Genomic DNA, 13,879 nt, shown 5'->3' with positions numbered 1-13,879 from the left:
GGATTCCATTAATCTATTCCAGTGAACAGGCAAATCTAGGACTTGGGTTCAGCAGTTTGACTCCAATATAGTGATGAAGTTGGAACAAATCATGGGGTACGATACAATACGATACCATATCAATACTAACTAAGTAATGGACTTGTTAAGGGGTTGTTCCTTAATAGCTATAATTTTGTGATATTTTGGAGCATGGATAGACAAACTAAGGCATGGGGGCCAAATCCGGCCCAATCGCCTTCTAAATCCGGCCCGTGGGCGGTCCAGGAATCAGCGTGTTTTTACATGAGTAGAATGTGTGCTTTTATTTAAAATGCATCTCTGGGTTATTTGTGGGACATAGGAATTCGTTCATTTCCCTCCCCCCCCAAAAAAAAATATAGTCCGACCCCCCACAAGGTCTGAGGGACAGTGGACCGGCCCCATGCTGAAAAAGTTTGCTGATCCCTGGAGCTTGATTAAACACAGAAAGCTCAATGTGTTAAACTTAACATTTTGTTTTGTTTATTGAATTTGATTAGGTTTTGAGAAGGCTAGGCCCATAACTCTCCCAGCAGGAAAGCTTAAAATTGAAAATGAGAAATTGGAGAAAAGAAAGGAAGCCTTCCATTGGCCACAATGGGGGAGGGGGGAATTACTATGCCATGCCAGGTCTGGCATAGTTTAAGACCTGAACTGAAGGGGAATGCCAGGGTTTAGGGCTCTAAAGATCCTTGGGTAATGGTGATTGACTATAATAACCACGATTCTTGGGGGCGGGGTGGGTGGGTTGAAATAATAATTTTAAAATTTGAACTTTTAAAACATGGTTGTACAATCTTTGTGAAAGACCCTATTCTGGACACCCCTCTGCCCAGAAGATTAGGAGAAAGCAGGTGACTTACAGGGATGGAGCATTTTCTGTGATGTCATCCCATTTCCTGAACTCTCTTTATGTATCTATTCGCTGTACAGGTGAAGATGGGGGGTAGGGTGGACTGGGGGCTATCAGTCTGGGCACAGTTTTTTTGGGTGGCACAGGGCATCGTGAGCTGTCCTTCTCAGCCCCCCTCTAGCTGTGAGGAGGAAGGAAAGCTGGAAGGTGCCAGAGAAGGACACAACAGCTCACGGCATCCTGTGAACCCAGCGCTATTTTTGCAAATCTCAGAAAATGACACTGGGCTTGCAGGGTGCCACAAATGTACCCCTCAAAACTGGCCGGCCAGTGGGCCATTCCCTAGACAACTAGCTCCCTCTCCAGGCTCAGGCACCTCTTAGTGTCCTTCAATCAATTTGTCCATGCCACAGGACCAGCACTTGCAGCTAAAGGCAAAAAAGTGGCATGTCCCCCACCCTGCAACCATCTCCATAGCCCCCTGAATCTGCTCAGCCACCCTTCTGTGGTCATCAGGCTTGGAGGGAGTGGGGAACATTAAGTGCAGCTTATTGAAGCTAAATCCTGCTCCCCACCTAAAAACTCTCCCTTCTCCTTCAGTGTGCACTCCCCACCCCTCAGGTGCAGCTTTCAGTCTTGCAGACTCTTAACAGAAGTGTATAACTTGAGATGACAGTTGGGGTGGCAGCTGGGAAAGAATCAATTTTAAGAGGGAGACATGATTATCTTACAAATGAGAGGAAAACCATTTTCAGCCTGAGATGCATGTTTGTTTGTTTATTTATTTTATATACCAATTAATTGCCAAAATCGCTAAGTAGTGTTCCCAATAGGCTGCCTTCTATAGGTTGTATACAAATTGCGGACGAAGCAGAAGTGGGTATGGTCACACAGAGACCACTCTTCATCCAGGCAAGCAAGAAGTCTCTTCACAACTCAAGGGATGGTCATAGTTCTGAAGGCCAAGTGGAGAGGATTGAAGGGTTTGAGGTTCCCCACTACGATGCCAGAAGAATTATTGGTGGTGGGGAGGTAACCTGAAACCAACTGCTGGGACTCAGGCTGAAAACAAGCCTTGTTGGACATGAGTCAGTAGCTGATGAGGATCAAGCTGAGGAGCATGGAATGCTGAATTAAAACAAACCCTGCTCACTGCCAGTTTCAAAAGAAGCTGCCAATAACCTGATTGCTCTGACTTGATGTAAGATGTCCCCTTTAAGCAACTGAGTTTTATTTTATGAATGTGTTTTATTCTTTTTTAGATGTGGAGGAACTGAGAACACTGCAGTCTTAAAAATCCACCATTTTTATAAAGTTGTCAATATCTTAGATTATTTTTATTTAGACAATGCATTTTTATGATATGTCCTTGTGTTAAATCAGTGCTATCTTTTCCATGGTCTAGTTGTATCCCCCCCCCCCCCTTACAGCTGTGATCTCTAAACTCAGTTATAAATTACAAGGAAGGAAGCAAAAGGAAAGAATATGACTGGAATGAGGGAGTGGTGGGGAGATATCTTCTGAGGCTACTACCCTTGGGAGGGAACTGCTGATTTTCAGGCCTAGTCCCAAGGTGGGACATGCATATGGCCACAGTGGAAGAAATCTATTTAATAGAAGTTCTTTGTATGCAGCTTCATATGAACACGGAGGCAAAAAACTTACCTGGAGACATAATAGGTGAATTGCATTCTTTACTTCTACAAATCTGTGCATAATGTTTTGATTGGTTATTAAATATAAGCTACAGGAAATTTATACCTGCATATGCATATATTAAGATAGTTCAGGCACAGATAGGCTAGGGAAGCTAAACACAGTAAATGCATTTGCTTAGTATTTTTATGCCCATGCAAATAATGTCTGCTGATGTCGATGCAGTTTAGCTGGTATAGTGTAGTGTAGGAATGGTGAACCCATGACCTTTCAGATATTGTTGGGTTCCAACTCCCATCAGTCCCAGTCAACATGGCTGGTGGTTGTTGTTAAGCAAAAGCCTGAATATCCACAGATATTCAGATACTTGGTGTACACATTTGGAACAAGGCCAAGTAATAGAAACTCTGGAATCTGGGGAGAAATTTGGATGAGATTTATTTTGTTGTGGGCAACAACAACAAAGCACATTTTTCCCTCTGAAATTCTCCTTGGTTCTATAGTAAACTGTGATGGGGCTTGACTAAAAACTGATTTATGAATGCAACAGAGCCAGTTCCAACTTTGCACTCAGAGACAGACTTACGAGGGAGAAAATCCTGATGGTTTCAACGTAATTTATTCCAAAAGAAAGGTAACTTTCAGATGACCTGTTTATTAAGCATTCATCCCCTTCTCCCCGCCACAAAATTTGCCTGGAGTTTTGATTGCATCAGCAATTTGCTGAGCTTTGATTCTGATTTGTTTGTGGGGATGCTATGCCACATTGCCTCAAACAAGTCTTATTCCACAATTCTGAGTGCATTTTCCCGCTGCTTTCCTTATTGCAGCAAGTCTGATCTTGGAGGCTAGGAGGCTTGTTGTGCAGCAGTGCAACCGCATATCCATTTCAATTGTACAACCTGAGTATGTTGGTTTGTCATTGAATGCCAACCCAAAACAACAACAGGCTGTAAGTGCCCTAAGTTTTACAGTATTAGGCTGCAATCCAAACCCCCACACACATACATATATCAAACGAGTACAGTGTGGGAGCCAGTGTGGTATATCAGGGACTAGGCTCTGGGAAACCAGGTTTCATATCCCACCTTGGGCATGAAGTGCTTTGGGTGATGTTCAGCCATGACCTGCCTCTCAGCCTTACCTTCCTCACAGTCCTTCAAAATGATATAGAAATGTGGAGAATTAAAGTGGAGTGGGTGGGAGAAAAGATAGGTAAATTTAAATTGAGAGATTTATCTACCCCCACTTCCCAGTATAAGTAATAAATAAATACACAGCAGAATTATTTACCAGCTTTTATTACTTTTTTGTTTTTAATCAAAATGGGTTATATTCACGAAAGGTTTAAATTCATTTTTAAATATTATTGAAATCATCAATGTGTTTTTTCCCCCCAGGGGGTACTCAAGGGTACGCAGTACTGACAACTCTTTTTATTGTTAAAAAGTGTGGCACTTACTGTAACAACTTCATGGTGAGTACTGGCACCTATTTTTCTAGAGAAAAAGCACTGATCATCATCATTATGTATTTTTAAGGTGCAAAAAAGGGGGTTAATAGATGCTGTATGACATCTCTTCCTTCTTGTTCTTGCAAGTACCCTGCATTCAAGAATGGAAGAAACCAACCAGACAAATGTCCCCTATTTCATCCTTCTGGGATTTCCCAGTGCTGCAGAGCTTCAGATTCTTCTTTTTGTCCTATTCATACTTAGCTACCTGCTGACCCTACTGGAAAATCTCATCATCATCATAGTTGTTCGGCTGAACAACAGCCTTCACAAGCCCATGTACTACTTTCTGTGCAACCTCTCTTTCCTTGAATTCTGGTATGTCACAATCATTGTCCCTAAGATGCTGGCAGATTTCCTCACACAAGACAAGCGTATCTCCTTCCAAGGCTGCCTGACACAACTGTATTTCTTTGTCACATTTGTGTGCACTGAATACATCCTTCTGGCTGTTATGGCTTATGACCGGTATTTGGCCATCTGCTACCCACTGCGGTATCCAGCTATCATGAGTAATAGTTTATGTGCTCGGCTCTCAGCGGGATGCTGGACGTGCGGCTTAATTACCTCTGCAATCAAGCTTAGCTTCATCGGTCGGCTGAAATACTGCGGCACTGACAAGATCAACCACTATTTCTGTGACATTTCACCTCTCTTGAATGTATCCTGCACAGATTCTTCCATGGCTGAGCTGGCAGATTTTATCCTAGCTCTTATGGTTATCATGGTCCCACTCTGTGTTGTTGTGCTGTCCTACATCTATATCATCTCAACGGTGTTGAAGATCCCTTCAGCTCAAGGCAGAAAGAAAGCTTTCTCCACCTGCAGTTCCCATCTCACCGTTGTGGTGCTGTTCTACTCTACCACACTCTTCACCTACGCACGGCCCAAAGCAATGTATGCCTACAACTCCAACAAAGTGGTGTCGGTGCTGTACACTGTAGTAGTGCCCCTTCTGAACCCTCTAATATATTGCCTCAGGAATAAGGAAGTAAAAGATGCACTGAGGAAGACTCTATCAGTTTAAGGAACTGATGAAGTTGGCAGTTGGAATACAGGACACCATAAACTGTTGGATAGTGGAAAACAAAAGAAGGCTGCAGTCCTATACCCATCTAGGGGATTTCTTTTTAATCTACTTGATATGGGGATCTGATTGATTTTAAGTTTTGATCATTTGCCATTCTGAAAACTCTTCTGTCAAACTTACTCTTGGTTTGTCTCATTTATGCTGTTTCATTATTTACAATGTTGTGGCCATTGACTATACCAACTTACCTGAGAGTTAGCCCCACTGAACACAGTAGGACTTACAAGGAGAAATGTATGGATTGCATCATAATGCCTTATGTGGGTGTTCAGCCTGATCACATAAGGACTAAATGTGTATGTGGGACATAGGAATACATCGCAACCCTTAAGCCCTAATACTAGGCATGTTGTTGTACCCAATCTTTGTGTGTTGGCTGGAAAGGTATGAAGGTTGCCCTAAGTATAATCAGCTGAATTCACTTTTAAGCCTCTTTACAACTGGAAATTGTAATGAGGAGGTTTCTAAGAAAATTCAGCTGAACATATTTAGAAGCACTGTTAAGATCTTTGAAAGTCAGGGGTAAAGGCGGTACACCTGGCAGTGCAAGGGAAATGGGGACAGGTGTGGTGTCCCCCTGCATGCACTTTGCCTTTGCACAATCAGGCTGAATGCCTGAACAGTGCTCCAGTGTTTTTGAATTTGGGTTACACACTTCAGAGTCTTATAGCGGAGAAATTTAATTAAATGAACATGCTTGAAATAAAATAGCAAAATCAGTAATGCTGGATATATTCTGCACCTCCTTGAAAGACAAATCCCAGCAATTGTGGTATGTCAACAAAAAAAGAAACAGTGAGTTTTAGCTAAGCAAGTTTTACCTATGTTAACCATGTCCATTAGTTTCAATGGGTCTACTCTGAGTATCACTAAGCACAGAATTCAGTCCATGTTTTCCCCTTTTGATAATCTGACACACCTGAAATGTATGTTTTTTAGAACCTTTGGAAGTTGTTTTAAGCTGTTTTTAACAATGTGTTTTAATTGTTGCAATCTGCCTTGTGATCTCAGGTTGATGGGTTAATAATAATAATAATAATAATAATAATAATAACAACAACACTATTGTCCATCTTATTTCCAGTGAATAAATTTTTGACGTTCATGTATGTGTTTATTTATTTAATGGATGGGGGGATGCTCACAAGAATTAAAATCAAGTCAGTAAAATCTTCTGTGCAATGTATAGTGAAAGAAAAATATAATAGCAAGCTGCCTTATATTAAGTTAGAGCACCAGTACAACTAGCTCATATTGTCTATTATTATTATTATTATTATTATTATTATTATTATTATTATTACGCCACCAATCCTGCTGGGATTCCCCAGCTACTCTGGGTGGCTTTCAGCAAAAGTTTAAAAGTACATTAAAACATCAACAGGGCTGCCTTCAGATGTCGTCTAAACATCAGGTAGTTGTTTATTTCTTTGACATCTGATCGGAAGGCGTTCCACAGGGCGGGCACCACTACCGAGAAGGCCCTCTGCCTGGTTCCCTGTAACTTTTCTTCTTGCAGTGAGGGAACCGCTAGAAGACCCTCGGCACTGGACGTCAGTGTCCAGGCAGAATGATGGGGGTGGAGATGCTCCTTCAGGTATACTGGGCTGAAGCCATTTAGGGCTTTAAAGGTCATCACCAACACTTTGAATTGTGCTCAGAAACATACTGGGAGCCAATGTACGTCTTTCAAGACCGGTGTTATGTGGTCTCGATGGCTGCTCCCAGTCACCAGTCTAGCTGCCGCATTCTGGATTAGTTGTAGTTTCCGGGTCACCTTCAAAGGTAGTCCCACGTAGAGTGCATTGCAGTAGTCCAAGCGGGAGATAACCAAAGCATGTACCACTCTGCCCAACTTCCAGAACATGCACTCAGAGAACTGGGTCTTCCCAATAGGTTGCCCGGAGGCAGGGATAGTCTTCAAACAATGACTAAACCTGCCTCCTCGATAATGACGTGGTCTGGTCTTAGCATAATTCCTCCTACCTGAGATCACGGAGATCGGGTGTCCCAGTGCATTCCCCCCCCCCCCGCCCCGTGGAACCTGCCTCAGCCATTCTGTTGGCTGAGGCCCACTCCCAGGCAGCCCTTACCCTCTCCCTTTAAGACAGAACTATACAAAACTACACAAACTATTCAAAAAGGGGGGAAAAGATTTTTTTAAATAATAATAAAAAATTACTATACTAAAATTAAACCAATCCCCACTGACCAGCAGAAGCTCTTCAGGGTTTCAGAGAAGTGTCTTTTTTGCACATGTTCTGCAGTGAGGTTAGATGACATCATTGCACATGTATTTATTTCACATTCATGCCAATTTATTTGCAGGGAGGTTATAAGACATTGCACCCAGCAATTGTTATCCCACACTTTCCAGTATGTTTTCCTGTCACTCTCCTTGCGTGCTGAGGTCCTCCAAACCATCCCTACCCCAATAACTCACACATCACACATAATTTTTGTTTAAGGTTTTTGGCATAATTTTGGCCACAACTTTTATTATCATACAAAATTGTGAGTGGTTGCGTAGGCATTGGTTATGACTAGCTATCCCCCCCGCCCCGCCTTGGGGATAGCACTGACTCCCGGATTCCAGCGTAAGTCAGTGTGGAGGAACAAGCAGGGCAACTGGGGCTGCGTTACAGACCCTTCAGTTCCTCCCTGCCTGCGCCTTGGGGTCTTACACGGCCCGCACCCGATTCCAGGGGTTTGGACAAGGGGGATGGTAAGCCCCAGAATTCCTTTAACGGAATTCCCATTGGAGCAGCATTGGAGGGGTAGGCACAGCCAATCCATACCCCTCCACCAACCAATTTAACCAATGCCTAACCGCCAACCTTACAAGTTGTGACGATTTGCTATGTAGTAGGCAAAACCCAATTGGCACACACTAATCAGCCAAAAGGAAAAATTCCTACTAGGCCCCCGCACCAAGGCGGACGACCCCATGACAGGCAATAGCAAGGTCAAAGCGAAGCCCCTTCAAGGGAGGGCGGGCGGGTGATCCGGTGTCCACAGCGAAAGAGAAAGGAACAAGCTGTGGACCCAGTATAAATAACCTCTGACTCCACCCCTTAATTGGTAACATCCAATTTACCCCAGTAACAACAATCACCAATCAATTCACAACCCTTGCAACAGCCTGGCTGGCAACTGAGGATGTTTTGTCTGGCCCCATCCGCAACACGTGCTCTCTCTTTAATGAGAACACGCTTTATCAGAAAAAGTCCTTTTAAAAAACCAAAACAAAAGTGAGTTCATTGCAAAGAACATCAAATGAACTTTAATTGAACTTTAATAGTGACAGCTGGAAGTGCCCTAATTGCATATTTCCATGCGCCATATCTTTGAAAAAAACTTTACAAGCTTTCCTGGAAACCCAAAAAATGTTTTTGCCTATGTTTAGTAAATGTCATTTGCCTTTCCCCCAGTGATCTAATACAGCATCTTAGACTAGTACAGGATAAAAGTGTTTTACACTATATACTATCTACTCCACCAGGAAAAGATTTGCATTCATCTGTAATGCAGACTGCAGACTGTTGGTGAAAACAGTCAAGTCTTGTCAGTCAGAAAACATTTTTTGCCAGTGCAGAATTAATTTTGGTGCAATGATTTATTTACAATCTATCCTCCAAAAAGGAAAAGGGTTTCTCATTATTCAACTGTTGCCATGCAAAATCTGGATTTGGTAGGATCCTTCAAAGGAAAGCATGGTAAGTCCTTGTGTGCTGATATGGATCTTTGTTACTTAGAAGTACAATTAGAGAAAATAAAGTGAAATGCAAATATGATATAAAATGCTTCAACTATGCTGTTTGTTATTATGTATATTTACTAGGAAGTGGGTTCTATGGAGTTCAGTAGAACTTTCTCCCAATTTAGCAACCTTCATATCTATCTATTCCAATATAGAGGCCATATGGCACTATTTACACTGATTAGAACAAGATTTAAAAATTTGTAATAAAACTGCTGAAAATAAAGGGGGGAAAGTATATTTGTTTTCTGGGAAGAATAGAACAAAAATATATAATAAATTCAATACTTTTGCAGCACACCATTAACACCATTGTACTCACCAAATTATAAATAATTAGTTTTTTTATGCTTTTAAATAAATAACAAACATTTTTCACTTGTTTGCGGCTGAAAATTATGAGAAGCTATTTGGAAAGCAGATTTATTTATCTATTTAGGAAAGGGCATTTATACAAATTATGAAATAAAACTTTGCTCTTATCTATCAGGGCTTTTAAAAACACTTTTATGATTCAGAAGATCTTTCTGTGGATCTAACCTATTGACATTGCAACCTTTAGTTCATAACTACAAAAAAACACACACCCAGTAGGGCTTAATTCAGAGTAAACACAAATAGAATGATGAAAGACTTTTCACCATCAAGCGTTATATTTTATCCAATGTGATCTATTGGGGGCCACTGAACATTAGCACTAAAGCAGTGAATAGACTTAAACAAGATGGAAGCAATTCTAGTCATTACATCAAGTTAAATGAATGTACTCAGATACAAATATATGGAAATGCTGGAGTGCTGGTACTGTCCCATAGAAAGGCTGAATTAAAAACAGAGCAATAACATCTTTTTTTTCCTGGAGAAGCATGGGCTTTTAATTTTATTCTTAAATGCTAGTCCCTCCTGGAGCACAAGGGGCTTTTTAACTTGTGAAGTACAATCATACAATCATATGCATGTTAATTTGGAAGTAAATCATGCTATGTGTTCTGTAGGGCTTTCTTCCAAGTCATAGGATTACACTAACAGTGTTATTCAAAAATATTTTCCTTATTCCCCAGAAAATAAATGATGCTATTGATTGATTGATTGATTGATTGATTGATTATTATTTATTTTATCATGTTGCATCTAGTTGGTACCTCCGGCTGGTATTTGATCCAGTGGGGTGAGAAAGAGCCAATTTTCAGTGACTGCCCCTTTCCTTTGCACCCTGCTGCACTACATCCCACAACATTTTGAAGCTCTGCCAACTCTCTGGAGCATATATTTGGAAGTGCAGGGATTTGGGAGAGATGAGAAGTGACCAACAAAAATGTTTAAATATAAGGGAGGGGAGAGAAGGTTTGCTCTTCTGCCGACTGGACTGAGGGAGTCAGGCACAGGTGGCTTTTATGCATGGCTCGCTGGCTTTTCACTTTGCATCGATGACACTGATCCTCATTTTGGGCCAGGGCTGTGTGGCCACCCTATGAGTTGTGAAATTAGGATTTGTTTGTCTCAAGCTGCATCACTTTTTGCTTAAGCTGCACTAAGGTGGGGGCTAGGGAAGCTTGCTATAACTACTGGATGTCCCAGAAAATTAGATTGTAAAAAAACCCTCATACTTTGAAACAAACAAAACTAATTTGGGTGCTGGGTTCTTTTTCTAATCACTGTAAGTGTTTTTTCTATGCAGAACAGGCATTCAGTCACGGAGAGACAGAACCAATCCAGTGTTAGAGATTTCATTCTTCTGGGCTTCCCAACACCCGTGGAATTCCAAATCTTGCTCTTCACATTGTTCCTCATTGTCTACATTTTGGTTTTGTCTGAGAACGTCATAATAATGCTGACAGTCTGGGTGAACAACAACCTCCACACTCCCATGTACTTCTTTCTGTGGAACTTGTCCTTCTTAGAGATCTGGTACATCACCGTCACCCTGCCAAAGGCTATGGTGAACTTTGTGATAGAGAGCAATCTGATCTCCTTTGTGGGATGCATGATGCAACTCTATTTCTTCCTGGCATTGGGCTGCACTGAGTGTGTCCTCCTTGCCGTCATGGCCTATGACCGCTACGTTGCCATCTGCTACCCTTTGCGCTACCATGTAATCATGACACGAACTCTCTGTATCCAGCTGGCAGCTGGATCATGGATGAGTGGCTTTTTCATCTCAACGTGGAAAGTCCTCCTAATATCTCAGTTGACATACTGTGGCCCCAATATCATAAATCACTTCTTCTGTGATGTATCCCCACTTCTGAACTTGTCTTGCACTGATATGTCCATGTCTGAGCTGACAGATTTCATATTAGCTTTGTTTATCCTACTGACTCCCCTTTGTGTCACTATCATGTCCTACATTTATATCATCTCCACCATCCTACGCATTCCCTCAGCCAAAGGCCGCCAGAAAGCATTCTCCACTTGTGCATCTCACCTCACTGTGGTAGTGATCTTCTACTCTGCCAGTATTTTCATCTATGCCCGCCCCAGGGCCATCAGCTCCCTCAATTCGAGCAAACTTGTTTCACTTCTTTATGCTGTCATAGTCCCCCTTTGCAACCCAATTATTTACTGTCTCAGGAACAATGAAGTGAAACAGGCACTGAAGAAAACCCTGTTGCGGAAGCCATAAGGAAGCCTTTTTATAGCCAGGGCAGATTTAGATTTCATGAGGCCCTAAGCTGCTGAAGATAATGGGACCCTTTATATTTTATATTTATATATCTTAAATATCCTAAAAATATCCTAATGTCCAGCTGTCCTTTGTCAACAACAAATTGTTGCTGTTTTTTATGTTGAATATATGCTATATGGTAATTTATGGACCTAATAGGTATCTAAAGCCATTTGCCACTGTTGCTGTATGTAGGTTTTATTTTATTTCTTTTTTTAATCTTATATTTTGGAAATGTACATCCAGTTTTTTTCCTTTAACTTTTTTTGGGTCCCCAAGAGAGTGGGGCCCTAAGCTATAGCTTGCTTAGCTTATACGTAAATCCAGCACTGCTTTTGACTGATATGGAGACTGCTATTAGCACAGAATACCATAGCCTGAGTGGTGCTCCTTACTAGACACATGTCACACCTGTGCTAAGGGAACTTCACAGGTTGTCTATTAAGTACCAAGCCAGATTTAAAGTTATGTTACTAAAATATAAAGCCCCAAACAGCTCTGGACTATGTTATCTGAAAGAACCAATTGCCCTCCATTAAGCTCAGCAAATGGAACAAATTTAGCCTTTCCATGAACTTCTGGTTATCAACTTCTGGTGATGCAGAGACAGACCTTGTGTCTGGTGGCACTGGTGTTATGGAAAGCACTCCCTGCTGAAATACAAGAGGGCACACCTATATTGGCATTGCACTGGGCTTTGAAGACACAGACATTCCCTTGGTCTCTCAAAATGTTTCAAGCACTGTATTGTTTTAATGGGATTGTTTTACTGCATGTTTTAATGATGGAGGTCTATGTTTCAATGTTTTATTGTGTGTGTAACAACAACAGCAACAATTTATTTATACTCCACCCATCTGGCTGGGTTATGGATTAATTATGGATGTTTATATTTTAATATTTGTGCAATTGGTTTTTATATTTGTAAACCACTTAGAAATCTATTTTGGCATTCGGTTCTATACAAATTTAACAAAAGCAACAACAGTAATCCAGGGAAGAGTTCAGATTTAATGTTACAGAGAAGTAAGTAGCAGGCTGCTCTTGCCTATTAGAAAGACAAGCACAGCTGTTTTTTGAAGCAGCCAGGGAGCGGAGAAGCCTTTTTGGATTAAGGGTCACATTCCAAAGCTTAAATGCTGGTAGTGTGCAGGGCCAAATCTAAAAGTTGGGGGGGGGGGGAGGAAGCCACCTACAAAGCCCATAGAGACATCCATACACTTCTCCCCTTCAATCACACCAATATTCCATTAATTCACACACATTTAGATGTTTAACGTATCCTGAAACAATGATAAAGGGGCACTGCTAAGAGTACTGCATGCCCTACAGGTATGCTTAATATGTAGAAGAAAACAGGCTTTTATTTTTGCATCTCCAGCCCTCTGGAACAAGTAGCCAGTAGCTTTTAACTTCAAGTAAAATGCCTTCCAGAAACTTTCTAACAAACCAAGATACTCATAAGACATTTCCAAAATCAAATTTAGTGTGTGTGTGCACGTGTGCGTGCGTGCGTGTGTGCACGTGCACACACACGTTAACATCTGACTGCAGCAATAACAAGACTGTCCTAAGGGCTATGGTGCTGAGTACTTAAACTGGTGTGTAGCCAGATGCTCTGCATGACTCAAATCCTACAAAGTTCATTGAAATCAATGAAATTGAAGTAGACGTATTTGTTAATTTCATTGGGTCTCCTCTGAGTAGTATTAACTAATATATAAATTCCTCTAATATAATGCATTTTATATTGCTGGTATATACAATTTAATGCATACCTCCCCCAATGTATACAATATAAACATTGTTTTGTTGGAGAACTGCATTGCAAAATTCAGGGAAGAGAAAATTTTTGAAGCAATAGCTGCATTGAGTTGCTGCATTCTGGATCAGCTGAATTTCTTTTGCATCCCTATTCTGAATATGACTCAGTTTTATACCACTCAGAAGTTAGTTCAGGGGGGGCTGACTCCCTGGTATGTTTGCAATGGATGGTGGTCTTAATTTCACTGAACTCAGTTTCCAGAGAGCCACAGCCTTAGATTTTGAGAAACAAAGATGTCTTTTTCATGTGTGTCTTTTTCATGTGTGTCTTCAAAAGGTTAGCTACCTTCTGGAAGGAAGTCACGTGGAAATTACATATAGCTAAGAATAGAAGTTGAGGAGGTTTCATTCACAAACCACAGTATATTCTCATGTTACTGTATGTCTCCTGTGTAACATATGTGTATCCTAACATAACCTACAGGGGGAATCCCGAACTATGCAAGGAATGGGATTTAACTATTGGGTTAAAATGTTTGTATATCTTATCTCAATTT

General features: G+C 41.2%; 2 protein-coding genes across 2 annotated transcripts; both read left to right on the top strand.

The window, feature by feature from the left end:
- Positions 1–4,146: 4,146 nt before the first annotated feature.
- On the top strand, positions 4,147–5,070 carry LOC310691086 (olfactory receptor 6Y1-like; the record flags this gene model as incomplete). The annotated part of the gene is made up of 1 exon (XM_083470684.1): positions 4,147–5,070. The coding sequence occupies one exon, from the start codon at positions 4,147–4,149 to the stop codon at positions 5,068–5,070; it is 924 nt and encodes a 307-aa protein (XP_083326810.1).
- Positions 5,071–10,565: 5,495 nt separating this feature from the next.
- On the top strand, positions 10,566–11,516 carry LOC310691677 (olfactory receptor 6A2-like; the record flags this gene model as incomplete). The annotated part of the gene is made up of 1 exon (XM_083471543.1): positions 10,566–11,516. The coding sequence occupies one exon, from the start codon at positions 10,566–10,568 to the stop codon at positions 11,514–11,516; it is 951 nt and encodes a 316-aa protein (XP_083327669.1).
- Positions 11,517–13,879: the final 2,363 nt, after the last annotated feature.

The sequence above is a fragment of the Podarcis liolepis genome, assembly GCF_965112155.1.
Source record: "Podarcis liolepis genome assembly, chromosome: 13".
NCBI classification, from domain to species: domain Eukaryota; kingdom Metazoa; phylum Chordata; class Lepidosauria; order Squamata; family Lacertidae; genus Podarcis; species Podarcis liolepis.
This window is presented reverse-complemented; position numbering and strand designations above follow the sequence as displayed.